Source organism: Myiozetetes cayanensis, unplaced genomic scaffold (assembly GCF_022539395.1).
Source record: "Myiozetetes cayanensis isolate MyiCay16 unplaced genomic scaffold, myiCay2020 scf5-8, whole genome shotgun sequence".
NCBI lineage: Eukaryota > Metazoa > Chordata > Aves > Passeriformes > Tyrannidae > Myiozetetes > Myiozetetes cayanensis.
Window position 1 is genome coordinate 29,895,866 of NW_026087742.1, and position 15,089 is coordinate 29,910,954.

Sequence of the window (15,089 nt, forward strand, 5' to 3'; positions counted from 1 at the left end):
GTTTGGCTGGGAAGGGACCTTAAAGATCCTCTCATTACAACCCTTTGCCATGTGCCAGGACGCCTTCCACTCGACCAGGTTCCTCACAGCTCCGTCGAACCTGGCCTTGGACACTTCCAGGGATGGGGCAACCACAGCTTCCCTGGGCAACCTCTTCTGGAAGGAGTTAGGCTTAACTTGCAAAGGTGCTGCTGCAGAACACCCAAGAAACTTTTTTGTGGTTTTGGATTTCGTTCCTCTTTTTATTATTATTTTTTTTTTGGTTGCTGTTTGTTTTCTGTTGGGTTTTTTTTGCCGTTGTTTTTATTTTGGGTTTTGTTTGGTTAATTTGTTTTGGTTTTTTTTAAATATTATCGCTTCCCTCCACAGGATAACACCTCCAAGCAGACAAACAGAAGCACTGTGGATGCTTTACCCTGTGCAGAGCTTTGAGGCCTAGACAAGAGGTAAAATACAGGCACCGTGTCATCACCAGCAGCCACAGCAGCTAAAAAAAGGGCATGGCAAAGTTGCTGAGTTGTAAAAAAAAAGGCAGAAACTATGAGAAAGTAATGAAAAACAGAGTGAGAAGGTCTGACTATAAGCCCATGGGCTGTGGAAAGTTTAAATGTACAAGCTATTTGATTACAGAAATGGCCACAGCAACTACTCAACCTGCTGTACTAACAAGAGCCTCACCCTCTTTTAACATCCAAAATAATCAAAGAACTCAGAAAGCGTAACTATTCCCTTGACTGTCCTCTCCGAAGGGGTCCAGTTCTTCAACTAACACAGAAGAAAATTCAGAAACTACTTGTAAAAACAAAACATCCATCCCTTCTCCCCCCATTTTACGTCAGCACTGAAATCCAAACCAGACCCGAATCTCTAGAGCAACATCTTTTAGGGGTGGTTCTGCAGGGTTTAAAAAGTACAATTATTTACCACAAAAATAACTTAACCTTTCAGGGTACATGATTCCACAGAGGCAGAACACACTATACCTTTTCTTGAACTTTCTAGAAAAACTGTGGACACTGGATCTTTTGTTACAGTTGCAGAATTTTACAGCAATTACAAATAAATACTGTTATGCAGCCACATTATAGGGTAGGTTTAATAGTGTTAAAAAAAAAATTCATTTCAGTCCCAAGCCTCAACTTAGTCATCTGAGCGACATAAGTAAGTATTAAAAGAGTATTAAAGCCTCTTTGAAGGGTATCTATGAAACAAGGAGGTCAAGGGGACACAGACATATTAAAACGATATCTGAGTGTTCAAGATTTTGACAAAGTACCTATGGACAAGTTTCCAGCTAGACACTACATCTTTACTTGCACAGGTGTCCCTGAAAAGCAGGGCTTAGATGTGAGCTGAAAAAAATGCAAGAAATGCTCAGACAAAAAATGTCAAGTTTTTAATTTGCAAGTTCCACAGAACGCAGTGACAACACTCTCCTACACAGCATCATCCCTTCTAATTTGACACAACAACTTTTATTCAAATACAAAGAGTATGGGGAGAATCAGGCAGGTTTTCCTTGGGACAGAAGTCTGGACCTTGTTGAGCTTCACAGTTAATCCACAGCCCTCCATTTTACTGTGAGTGCTTCTGATCAGAGGTATCCTCGTTGGGCAGTACAGAAGTGCTGGGAGAAAACCTCCCCACGTGGTGATGGTACACATACACTGTGTCTTATCCAGAGCTGTATGTCCTTATGACAACTCCTCACTGTGCCAGTAATCCCCTCAAAGGGATATCCTAGGACTGGTCCCAGCGCTGCAGCTTTACTCGGCCTTTTGTCTGACAGGAATTCTCTCAGTCAAGACAGAGACATAGAGTTTGAGCCAAGCGTATGTGACGCCCAGAGCACAGTATACAGAGGTCAGCAACAGAGGGACAAAAGGGAAGTGCCATTTCCAGGGGGTCAGGGGAAATATAATTTCACAGAAGATTTCCAAAGGCACGAGTTGCATGAGGTAGATTGTTTCAAGCCAGTTAAGGAGAGGCTTCTCTCTCCTGTCAGAAGAATTAAAAAAGAGGTAGTATTAAAATACATTATGTTAACCAAAAATAACTATTCTGTTTTTCAGCTATCACTGGTGACCAGAGCAAACAATATCTATAAGTTCACAATAAGGCTTTAAATAACAATTTACAGAGTTTCAGAAAAAAAACCAAAAACAAAAAACAAACCCCAACCAACCAAAAAACCCTCAGCATGATAGCCAAGACTATAGCCAATTTCCTTATCATTCCTTGTCCTTATCCTTTTACGCCAAGTTCCAAGATGCCTTGGGATCTAAGGAGAAACCTTATCAGCTGCTGTGTTTCACCTCACCTCCTTTCAGTGAACAACTGAACACACCCTCGCACACGCACTTGTTCCACCAAAGTTATTCTAAATCCAAAGACCGGAAATGTTGCACTTGTTTTAACCTCTTCCCCCAAGCTTTCTGTAGGATGTACTGTGTAGCCAATGTCTCTGGCAAAGGACATTGGCGGTAGGGTTTTGACTGCAGGTAGTTTACAGAGAATTTCAAGTTCTGACAGGAATTTGTTCGTTTTGGCAAGTTAGGAACAAGAAACTTGTAAAAGCCCCATCTCTAGACAAAAACTAAAGTCCTACAGAGCTTTTTTAGTTAGAGCTCTTGAGACACAATGATCGAATCCTTAAATACTAAGGGGGAAAAAGCAGTCTGGCTCAAAGAAAAACCACCTACAAAAAACAGCTGCCTGAAGTACTGAACACACGTTTACAGCCCTTTTGACATCCCTCATTACAGCTTGGTTTTGCCCCGAAAAATCTGGGAAATGAGGAAGTGGAGACTACAGGTGTTGTAAGGATGAGTACTATCTTTGGCCAAGTAGGTAAGAGATCAATAGGCTGTAAAACTACACAGGATGATTTGGGCAATTACATGTTCTGGCAGCTAAATGTTTGCAGTTTTGTTGACAAATCACAGCTTGTAAATGTATGTTATTTATAACCTGTCCCTTCCACACATTAAAATAATACTACTGTAGAAAAACCACAGTAGAATTAAGATAAACAATCTCCAGATAACTCTCTGTAATAAGTGCTCCAATACTGAATTAAATCCTCACAGGATACAGCATCACAACTCCATGCTTTAACAGCGTATCAGGCAGATGGGGATCTACAGCCTGCTGGGACTAACTGGGCAGCTGTCACAACTCAAACATAACCAGGATGTGCTGTAATAATCCTAACTAAAGCACTGCCTCTTGAGAACTGCTGCAGCAGCATCTTTTGACTAGTAACACTTCAACCTGATACTTAAGCATCAGTTTTCTGTGCTGTTTGCCCCCCTTAAGACAAGACTGTTTCCAGTGCCAGAAGAAATGTTGTTGTTCCTGACAATGAGAATGAAGTTTCTTTAATTACCTGAATAGAGATTTCAATGAAGAGAAGCTATAAACAGTAAACAGCAGCATAAGCAGTATTTTAATTGGAAGTTCTGAAAAGCAAAGAACATTATGGACTTTTAAAATCAATTATGAAAACCTTCTGCCATATGAATTGCAGTAGCTTTAAATCCTACTAGTCACACTTGCATAGTCCAAATTTATTTTCTCCATACCTACATGTTTTACTGCTTAGGATACTAAAAATAAGCACAGATGTTTACTACAGCAAATGCCAAGCATTTGCAATACACTTACTTTAATTATCTATAAACATACTGAACACAATAATTATAATTACAATTTGTGATAGCACTGCAAATAACATTTCCCTATTCAAAAGCAATCTCAAATCACTGAGAAGTGATTAAAGCAAAAATGACAGGCAAATCAACGCTATTGAGCTCTACGTTGCCCACAAGATAAAAATTAACTAATAGAGAAGACAGAGGAAGTTTCTTATTTCTGAAGGCAGCAGCTTTCCTGCCACAAATAAGCAGCACTGTCAGACCAAAAGATTGGGAGTGCCTGGATTTGAACTCTCCCAGAAGGATGACAATTCCGTGTTACAGTGTTGTCATAGCCACAGTGGCCTGGAATTTGAGAGAAGCAAAAAGGCTCTTGATTAACTGAAAAGGGAGGAGGGGAAGGAAGGAACAAACAGGTTTTGGTCACAAAGACACAGCTGTCCCTACACTTACTGATTTAACTGATGCTACTACACGATTTTTTAATTTAAGCACAGTACTGGCAGCATAAGGAAGCAGTCAGCTGGCAAACAGCCTGCCAGGGCTGTGGTTTCAAATTGTCTTCATCAGTTTTGCCTGACATGGTTACGACAAGGGGAAGTTTCTGGAACTGTGGCAGAGCAAGGGATAACAAATATTGACTGACAACTTCTCATCTGTATTTCAACTTAAGGCCTATTTCAACTATGGTCTTTCTACAGCTTTTTAACCCAGTGATTCTTTTCACTAGTTGGAGAGCTTGGGTTTACAGAAACAGGCTAACATACAGCCTCTTTGCAACTTTCAAGGTATTATATAAAATAACCCAAACCCATTATCTGCATGACATCTCTGGAAAAAAACCCCAAAGCAGTAAGATGAAACCATAGAAAGAAAAACACTTTACCTGGTGGAGTGAACAACAATGGAAAAAGTGAGAAATGCCCTGTTGTTGTCAGAATCAAGTAGATGCCAGCATCCTTTGCTCTCTGAATAGACAATAAACTAAAAAATGACAAGAATTTGTTATGCTTTTGTCTTTTACTAGAGAAACTTAATTTTCGGCAGAACGCTACACAATTCACAAGAGAATGAAGAACAGCTCAAATAGCTTCATGGTACCCCTGGTCCCTCCAAACACTGGACCTGTGATGAATCTCCTGCTTCCAAACTACATGGCACCAGAAATACAGGAGAAAAATCATCCAGGAAACCCCTTCCCCCCGAAAACCATACACCCACTGAACAAAACTATCAACAAGGCCTGACAGAAAACAAGAGCCTAAACATCATTAAATCTCTGAGGGAGGAAAACACAGTTTGCAGCAATACTGCTCAGGCATTTTATGAACTACAGCCTACTTCTACCCATAAAGTTCTTTTGGTAGAACCTGTGTATTGTTTTTGTCAAGCACAGTGTAGAAGATCCCTTTCCTCAGCTGGGTCCAGAACAATCTATCCAGCATTTTAGAATATGAACCACAGCACTTATCAAGGTTTGATCTGTGCCTGAAATTAATTTACTTCAAGTGCACTATACTGTTACAGCTTAAGGCATTCTATAAACACGTTCATCTTCTGAAATATACTGGAAAACAAAGCAATCCCCTTCGAGGATTCCTTGACTAGTGGTTGCAGGTCCACTTTGGCCAACTACTATGTACAAAACTCACCTTAAAGGCAGAATAGCAAGGAGTATTGCTTTTTCATGCACGTGCCAGCCAAACATGAAGGAGCTCAGCGCACAAAGAACAAGGCACTGTAGAAAGCCTCTGGGCCCTTGAGGTTTAAACCAAAGACAGAAAACAGAGGGCTAGAAACAACAGGCAAAAACAGGACTTCAGTGAAAAGTTTGGTAATCCTGAACACAAGCCATCGTCCAAAGAGATTTTTCAAGTTTACTTTTAATACTCTTTTAACCATTGACAGGGGCCATAAATGTAAGTTCATACCTGAAGAAAGTATTACTGCGTATCAAGAAAGATATTAAGTCCAAATTTATTCTAATAACTGGTTTTATTATTTTTTTTAAAGAAAACATATTTGTTGCCCTAGAATTAAAGTTCCTGTGAAGCGCACACTAATCAATTAAAACCTACTAGGGACAAAACACACAAAGTGACAAAAAATATTAGCTGTTCTTACCAATATAGCTATGAAAGTACAGATTAATGTTGCCAGTGGAGTCACTGAAGGGAGGACAGCGTGCTGAAATTCTTGAACCAGCCCTCCTGTCATGGAGGCTTTAGGGATTTTTGTGGGATCAAGAAAATTGCACTTTAAACCTAAAAACAAAACATAAAAAAAGCACAAACTGATAAATGCCAATAAAGAAAATGAAGGAGCTGAACTAAGTACATGTACAAGTCTTTTCTTTTTTTAAAGGATAGCAGAGGGAAGAGGTTGATCTCTGACCTCCTGCTGAGAACTTACACACTGCATTATGTGAAGGATCATATGATTTACAGCAATCTGAAAACATAATTTACTACATGCATTTCAAATGGTGCAGACTAAAATTCAGAGAGCTCTATCGGCAAATGGGCACCAAGCAGCAATATCAGCACACTGACCAAGAATTGTTAGCGCTTTATCCATGGCATTGTACAAAGCCCAGAAGTTCGGGGCCCAGTAGGCATGGCAGAGGCCTCGCTTGAAAGGAAAAAGCCGTGAAATGACTTGAGGCAGCTGGCCCTACAGAAAACAGAAGGAAGAAACGACCTCTTTAGACAAGACATGGTGTTTTTATAAGGCAATTTTCTAACAGTTCTGGGGAATAACATGTGAGAAAGGGGTTATTACCAATACTAGGAAGGGTCCCAAAGAAAGAGCAGAAACAAGACAGACAATCAGTCCCAGAAGAGTTACATGAAGAAAGCTGAAACTTCTCCATTTCAGGGATCCATCTACAAGAAACAAACAGATCACGAAAACAGTCACTGTGGGAAGTAGAAAGAGAGACAAAGCATTCCACACTGACAGGGAATTGATAGCACCTATCTAAAAGGAGCACACAGCCTTTTATGGCAATACATTCAGTTGCTTCCTTCAACAGTCAGCTGGCATTTATCTTTTTCCACATTGCAGCTCCTGCATTCTACAATCCTTCTGTGTTTTCCAAATTTACCTTCCCTGCTCAAATGAGAAGTATCAGGCATGTTTCAGTGCTAAAAAGTGGAGAGAAACTCAAAGAAGGACTTTGAAATGGCTGCTGATGCTATCTAGTTCTTTCATATCCGTAACAGTTCTTATGGCCTCCAAGTGCCACCTGCAGTTGGTTCATGCTGGTTCTTCTTAACAAAGAACTTAACAGAGAACTCAAAGTAACAGGAATTGCACAGAAACAAATATATTTCAAAGGCCTTGCAAAAGTCTATCAATTCTGCACTCAAGGAGAACTTTTGTTTGACACACAGCCATTTTGTTCCAATTGCATCTGCATGTCTTGAGTGTTCCCTTAGTTCCACTAATTACCCAATCCCCCAAAGCCAGTAAGGAAAACCCCATCTTACCTGCATTATTTGCAGTAAAACAATAGGATCGTAACAAATAAATGCCATATGCTGGGGCCACGTACAAGTAGATGTGTTTGAAATGCAGAAGAACAGCAAAAAGAAGGGCGCCCTCCAAATACCTTTTCTAAAAGAAAAACAAAACCCAAGCTCTTTTTCCTGCACTCTGTACTAACTCTCAATGGTCCTCTGTTGTACTCTTATAGTGATGGGATGGTTATTACAGGCATTAAAAAAATAAAAAGTATTTACTTGAAACTACAAACTCAGTAGCATTATGCATAAAAGGTATGGAGAAGGAAACTATCGTGTCACACCACACTTGGAGAACTGGGACAGGCTTCCCCTCCCCACAGCTTCAGAAGTATGTTTTCTGAAGACTGGTGATTTGGAAGAAGATGGCAAGAAATGATGCCACACTGCTCAGCTATAACACAGAATTTAGTTTTCTCAGTGGGAGACTGCCATGCTGCAGCATCAGCAAGCAATTATGGTGAGTTTCAAGTTCTCCTCCTCCCTTCGAAACTCAACAAATAATTAGACATCCAGCTTCACACACCTCCACATCAAGGCACTACCACTGCCTTCAACATGGGCAGCTCAATGAAGTGAATTAATGCACCTAAAACACATATGGCAACAAACAGATGAGAGTCACTTGAGTTTACCTGACACAGACGAGCAACAGAAAGAAGCATCAGCCCAAACAGAAAGCCATTGTACTGGAAGTGAATATCTGAACTTGAGTCAAGAAAGGAATAAAGCAAAGTTCTTCACTGTTTTGTTTTCTGGGGAAGACTCAAAGTTCTGAACAATAAATTCAAATTAAAATGGAATTTAAATCAAGAAAGCAACCTTAAATTCACACCACACTAAGTCATTATCTAACATTACCCGTTAGTACTCTTAGACACAAAATCTACTAACACTAGCATATTACCTTGATGAAATGAAACACAAGAATCTACATATGTATTATGCAACTTATATAACACAAACCAAAAATAGGTTAAATCTCCACTTAAATTTTTAAGCACTAGGGTTACCAAACAAGTTGTATTTCTTAAGAAAGGAGCCTATGCAGCAGTTGGAGAAAATGCTGAGAAGAGATTTAATTGGTGAAATAGATAACAGTTGATGAGCAAGCTCTGAGTAATGGCCATGTGTTAGAAAAAACGAATTAAAAGTTTAGGGCTTGGCTCTCAGATCTGGAGGAGGAAGTTAACGAAGTCTGGATGATAAATTTATTGTTGAGAACTGAATACCAAGAATGCAGAATTTATAAACCACAAAGACACGTTACGTAACCCAGAGATGCCCTATCTGAGAGAAGGATAATAAAAATACTGAAAATGTGAAGTAATTAGCATGAGAAGTAAGAAATCAATAACCAATAGAAAATATTAATTAATGAAGAGAACTATGTAATTTGTAAGCCAATGAACATTAATTCCTTTGTTTGCCAAAGTGTATAAATAGTCAAAAGTTTTGATAACTGATACACATGTTTTGTGGAGCTATCCCCATGTACCTCAACACTGAATAAAATAATGTCAACTTTTTAACCTAACAAACTGGTTAATTTCCCAGTTTCTGGTGACAGTTCCTGGCAACCAGAACAGGAGCAGGTTGCCCAGAGCAGCTGTGGATTCCTCATCCCTGGAAGCATTCAAGGTCAGGTTGGATGAGGCTTTGAGCAACCTGGTCTAATGGAAGGTGTCCCTGCCCATGGCAGGGGCATTGAAACTAGATGATCTTTAAGGTCCCTTCCAACCCAACCCAACTCTATGATTCAATTCTATGATACCTTCTTTTAGAAAGCCTCCCTAATTCCCCATATAACATTAGCCAATTGAATACAGTCTGAACTTAAAACGCTTTGAAGATTTTCCTTGCCATGGGACAAACTTGGAACCACACGCAGAAAATAAAGCCTGTCTGCTAATACTTCTGTAGGCAGGTGGAGGAGGAGGAGGAGCATTCAACAGCAACAGGCATGTTGCTACCAGACTGGTTGGTTCCCCTGCAGTTCTGGCAAAGAACTGACTAATTTTCATTTTGCCAAATAAGAATTCTAATAAAACCATGGAGTTATTTAACTAGCCTCAGAAACAAAAACAGTAGTGCTATTTGCTGCGATAGTAATAATAATATGGATTTGTATCACTCACTGTAACAGGTTGTTAAATAAACCAAACAAAATCCCACAAACAATCCATAATGGTTTGAAAGGATACGATCCACAATTAACAACCCAAAATTCCACAAGAGCAGAACAGCAAGAATAAATGTTGGTTTTTCCAGGATATCCTTTGCAGCTCGTTTTCCATTTACGCATCTGCAGCACCTGAATAAAGGCAGAAGAAACAGAAGTTTTAATCCAAACAGACAACAAAAGCATTATTGGTTTTAAGAGCTGAAAGGTGCACTTAATCTGAAGTTAGCCCTTTTATTAGGATGGAAGACGACAATGAAATTCTTGCTAAATTCATCCAGGGCAGTGTCATGACAGTGTCATGAATGAAGTTTAGTAAAAGAAGGATTTTCAATTTCAAAGCTGTAGTGCGTTCCACATGCTAAAGCTGATGTTAACTAACTCAGCCTCAGGTTCAAGTCCCGTATTCACTAAGTGTAACAGCTGTCACAGCCTGCTTGCCATCATGGATGAACAATGTATTGCTATATCTGGAGACAACATACCAAGTTGTATTTAAGGCTGGACATTAATCTCTTCTGTCCCCCCTCCCTCAATATTATGAGTTATCTCTGTTGGTTAAAAATCTTACTACTTTTCATTGTGAAGCAATATGGTTCATATTATTTTTGAAGGTAAGGTTAGGTCAGATTAAAAAGTTGCAGGTGATTTGTGTTGAAATACTATTGTAGAGCCATTTTAAGAAAAACAGCTCATCCACGGAATCATGAAATGGTTTGAGTTGGAAGGGACCTTTCGAGGTCATATAGTCCAATCCCCCCTGCCACGGGCAAAGACACCTTCCACTAGACCAGGCTGCTCAAAGCCCTGTCCAATCTGGCCCTGAATTTTTCCAGGTGTGGGACATCTATCATCTCTCTTGGCAAAATGACCCTGTGCAGACCCCAGCCTTGAGCCTTCAGCCCCACATTCATATATCTGTGAGCCAAAACAAGAAGAAGAAAAAAGTTACAATGCAAAGCTAGCCCATTTCAAATTAAGAAGTTAAATAAAAGGGCTTAGGCAGTGCTCCAGTCAGAGAATTTTCTACCTGGATTCTGATTGACAGAATAAAACTAGGGAAGACTGTTACAGCCAAATCATTAAGGTAGGCAACATAGTTCTCAAAACATCCTCCACTCTACTCTTTAGGTATTAGATAAATACTTCTTCACAAAGTCAGGGCACACTAAAAGTATCCAATCCTATTATTCTTCTATTAGACTTGGAATAATCAGTTTATCATCAAAAATACCCAAAACACCGGAGCAAATTTGCATATTTGATACTGGCATTTTGTGACAAATCTCCTTTATGCTTCTACTCTAGAGGAACAGAGTAGCAAGAAAAATAACAAGAAAAAAACCTATTCTGAGCACACAAGCTGTCCTGCAAGTCCTACAAAATGAACCCAGTGACAGAAACAAAACCAACTAGAACACATGAAACAAGAGCTAATGTCTGACTGCATGCAAACCTCCCACGTGTACAGAAACTGTATCTCCAAGAGCAAAACATTAGATTGTGTTTAGCACTGTATTCCAAATTTCTCCTCGAACAGGTTAAAGCAGCTTTGGTATTTCCATGCATTTACAAGCTCATTCGTACAAACAGTTATTTGTTGTGGCTACAGAAAAAGCCCACATATTAAAGACTACCCACTGTCCCTAAAATTAGAATGTTAAGGCTTACTCATGAACTGCATATATGAAGAGGATATCTGTAAAAATGACAGAAAGCCTCTGGAAGAAGACGGTTGCGCGACTGGTGTAATTCAAGTTTTCAATAACTAACATCTGGGGGTCGAAGTACTTGGCCACATGCGAGAGTGCGTATTCAAACCAGGCAAAAAACGGTGGATAATCCAGGGTCCATTCCGAAGTTGCCTAATGACAAAAAGAAGATTAAATAGTTTTAAGACAACCCATGCTGTTTGCAGTCCTTCAGGTACACATGGCCACAGCAAATCAGCCGATGCATTTTATCTCAGTAGCCTCTATTTAACAGAAACTACTCCACAGTAAGCAGCCAGCTCTGTGGTGCTGAGCATGATTTAAGCTGTTCTTCTGCAGTACTGGTAGAGAGACAGGACACCTCCTGATTAGCAGGAAAAGATTAAACACCATTTTATGTATCTGCACCTGACCAATATATAACTGTCTGTTCTTTATAAATTGACTTACAGTAATAGGGCCAATATTAAAAAATCTCAATAAAATAGCCCACAGCGAATACTGGTCTACATTAGAGCAAGCACCAACACAATCAGCCTTGCTACAGTCTCAAAATTACTCATTCATTAATAAGTCTTAACTCTCATATGACCTTATCAAGATCAAATGGGATTATGTGATCTTTTCCTGTATGGACAGCTGTTATGCTCTGAGCAATCCTTGGCTGTGGGAATAGGAGAGGAAGAAGGAGGAACAGAGCAGGTTGGGATAAGGTATAGTTTTCAGTGTGCATGTTCCCAAATGCTTATCTCATGCTGATAAAAGGCATCCTATCCTCTGGCACTGGGATCATGCTGTCATCACAGAAACGTGGTTTACAATACTGGATCAGCTTTACGAAGTTCTGACCTGCACAAATAATTTACTCCTGGATACACTGATCCCAGATGCTTAAGTGGAGGAGTACTAAAGACTATTTTAGTAGTCTTTAGACTGAAGTAGTCTACTACTAAAGTAGACTACTAAAGTATATATCCTTAGATATGTATTCCTATACTCCAAGAGATACTATAAGATAGACTCAGCCTATATAATTGGGTTTAATCTATCACAAACTTAAAGGTGTTTCATCTAGATAAAAATCAATGCACACTACTAGTTCACAAGCAAAGGCTCAAAACTTTATTGAAGTGATTTCATAACATACATATGTATAAGCCTACTTGCATTCTTTATTCTTATATCTGTGTATCATCAAGGACAAGAGCAAAGAGAGCAGCAATTTAAGACTATAATGCAACTTGGTCCTGTGCTACACAGCCTAATAACCCATGTTCCTTAACTGCTCTCGCCATTCTGCCTTCTTAAGTACTTGCAACTTCCCAAAACAACTCTAAATTTTTAACTAAATGCTACACAGAGTCAGCAAATCGTGCCTGGTAGGTTTTTGTCCCACTGCATGACACCCACCGACGACCTTTTCCAGCCTTCACACAGTCTGACATACCCAGTGTGCTATAATTCATACACAGCTAAAAAAACCCCAAACATACTTACCTCATAGTACCACTGAGAGAGGGGCAAGTTGTGGGTGATGGCAAGCCAGTTCCTATGCACTTCAAAATCTGTGGAGTAACTATAGAAGGGGTATATTAAATGTCACACACTTTAATTTAAAGGAGAAACGCTTGAGAGTACATCACCGCAGGCAGATAAAAAGGAAGTTTCTAGTGATGAGCTCTAGGGCACAACTGGGGTCAAGTAACTAAAACAGTAGCAAAGGTGCTGCAGGAACTTTGTGCCAAGGATATAGGAGAGAACCCCTGAATGGTTTGTGCCGGAAGGGACCTGAAAGATCATCTAGTTCCAACTCCACTACTATGGGCAGGGAACCTTCCACTAGATCAGGGTGCTCAAAGCCCCATCCAACCCGGTCTTGAACACTTCCAGGGATGGGGCAGCCACAGCTTCTCTGGGCAAACCGCGCCAGCGCCTCACCACCCTCACAAGGAAGGGCGTTTTCTCAACATCTAACTTAAGTCTCTCCTCTTTTCCATTTAAAACCGCTCCTCCTCGTCCTATCGCTATCCCACCGCCTAAAAAAGTCACTCGTACAGCTGGCCACAGGGGCAAGAATTATTTACACCTCGGCCTTTTCGGGCAACTAAAGCGAAAACTCCGGGTTTTTTAACCGGCGGTTTTATGCCGGGCGGGAGAGGCTCCTGGAAGGGTTCACCCCCCCCCCAAAAAAAATCAAAGCCGTGCCACGCCGCGGGGGACACGAGGGGACCCATTCCCATTCCCATGCCCGCTCCTTACTAGGCGGGGATCAGGAGAGCCTTGAGGAAGGACACGCCGAGCGCCAGCGCTCGGAACCAGCCGCGCCCGCCCGCCGCCATGACGAGCCCGCCCCGCGCCCGCGCAGTGCCGCTCCCGACGCCGCTGCCCTTCGGGCAGCGGCGTCGGGAGCGGCACTGCGCGGGCGCGGGGCGGGCTCCTCGTGTCGCTTCCACCGGGAAATTCGGGTTGGATGTCGGGAATTCCCGTGCTCCCGAAAAATAAGCATGTAAGAGTAAGGGTATAAAAGCTCCCTTTGTTTGGAGTCCCTCTGTGGAGGCACCCAGCTTGAGCTGGCCTGCTGCTGTAGTCCAATGGCATTTATAAGTCCAGCACCTGAGGCTGCTGCGGGACACCCAGGGTTGAGCGTGGAGGAGGAGGAAGCTCACCTGACACTGAGTGTGTGGGCGAGGATTTGAAAGGGGCACCAGCTGGGTCTCAGTGGAGCCACCCACTGTGAAGGTGGGTGAGCACAAGTCCTATGAGGAGAGGCTGAGGGAGCTGGGGTTGTTTAGTCTAGAGAAGAGAAGGCTTAGAGGTGACCTCATCACTCTCTTCAACTACCTGAAGGGAAGTTATAGCCAGGTGGGGGTTGGTCTCTTCTCCCAGGCAACCAACAACAGGACAAGGGGACATGGGCTCAAGCTCTGCCAAGGGAAGTTTAGGTTAGATGTTAGGAAGAAATTCTTTACAGAGAGGGTGATCAGACATTGGAACGGCCTGCCCAGAGAGGTGGTGGATTCACCATCCCTGGAAGTTTTTAAAAAGAGATTGGACATGGCCCTTAGTGCCATGATATAGTAATTGGAGTTGGATCAGGGGTTGGACTTGATGATCTTGGAGGTCTTTCCAACCCAATCTATTCTATGATTGAAGGGGACTCCGATCCTTGCTGTTAAAACTTCTCAGGTGGTGTGTGTGCGTGCGACTCCTTGAGCAGTGTGAGAATGCTCAGCAGCTTTCCTGTAACAGTGGGTGATGTGTGACTGGGTGGCTGCGGCACCTGCAGCGGGGCTGGGTGGTTGGCTCTGGATGTTGTGGGGTTGATTGGCTGTGGGACCACCTGTGGAGTTTGGGCACTGCCTCGTATCACCCAGGCCACCCAACCTCCAGTGGGCTGAAGCTGCTTCCAATGACACCAGCTTAGCTCTGCTCCAGGGAGGTGCCATCTCGAATCAGTGCCCTTGGTGTCTTGAGTCAGCTTACAGGTACAAAGCGCTCTTTTGCAGGAAAAAGCTCAGTGTTTTAATACTCCTCCCAACCTGCAGGGTGGATGCACACAAGGCATGATGCCTTCTTGCTTCCCTACAGCAAACCTTCATGAATCTAGGAATAGGACCTTGTAGGAGCTGCATGGAATCACACAGATAATATGTTCGACTTGTATTTTCCTGTACAGCAGCAGTGTATTATGATTTGTTCAAACTCAGGGACTAGAGGCAAATCCAAAAGCATTAGGGTTTAAGAAGGTTTTTCACTGGAAAAACGAATTCTCTGTTTATAAATGTTTGAAACATAAATGACCTAATGCTTTTAAAGTGGTTTTGATTATTTCCGAAGGCTTGTTCATCCAAGTTTTCTCCAACTGCATTCATTTTTGGGGAGCTTCCTACAATTCTCAGCCACAGAGAGGTCAAGGCAAGCACTGCAATGATGTAAAATCATCAGAGAAAGGAAAAACCTCAGCAAGCTTCCCTGCATGCTTTTTTCTCAAGAAATGTATGTCAGGCAGAGCATC

General features: G+C 41.6%; 1 protein-coding gene across 1 annotated transcript; it reads right to left on the reverse strand.

Annotated features, from left to right (window-relative positions):
* Nucleotides 1–1,374: 1,374 nt before the first annotated feature.
* ALG8 (ALG8 alpha-1,3-glucosyltransferase) lies at nt 1,375–13,421 on the reverse strand. Its single transcript, XM_050333428.1, has 13 exons — nt 13,334–13,421; nt 12,572–12,650; nt 11,034–11,227; nt 9,385–9,494; nt 7,816–7,883; nt 7,148–7,274; nt 6,438–6,541; nt 6,209–6,329; nt 5,781–5,920; nt 5,309–5,448; nt 4,543–4,640; nt 3,389–3,461; nt 1,375–1,998 (listed from the first exon to the last, which is right to left on the reverse strand). The coding sequence occupies exons 1-13, from the start codon at nt 13,411–13,413 to the stop codon at nt 1,767–1,769; spliced, it is 1,566 nt and encodes a 521-aa protein (XP_050189385.1). The 5' UTR covers nt 13,414–13,421; the 3' UTR covers nt 1,375–1,766.
* Between the last annotated feature and the right edge of the window lie 1,668 nt (nt 13,422–15,089).

What these genes read in the sequence shown, in the direction of transcription:
- ALG8 (XM_050333428.1), bottom strand. Translation starts at nt 13,413, where the DNA reads ATGGCGGCGGGCGGGCGCGGCTGGTTCCGAGCGCTGGCGCTCGGCGTG. An exon ending in TAAAGCGCTAACAATTCTTG is followed by an intron (nt 5,921 to 6,208) that starts GTCAGTGTGCTG and finishes TTTTGTTTTTAG; the next exon opens with GTTTAAAGTGCAATTTTCTT. An exon ending in GTACTTTCATAGCTATATTG is followed by an intron (nt 5,449 to 5,780) that starts GTAAGAACAGCT and finishes TGTTGTTTCTAG; the next exon opens with CCCTCTGTTTTCTGTCTTTG.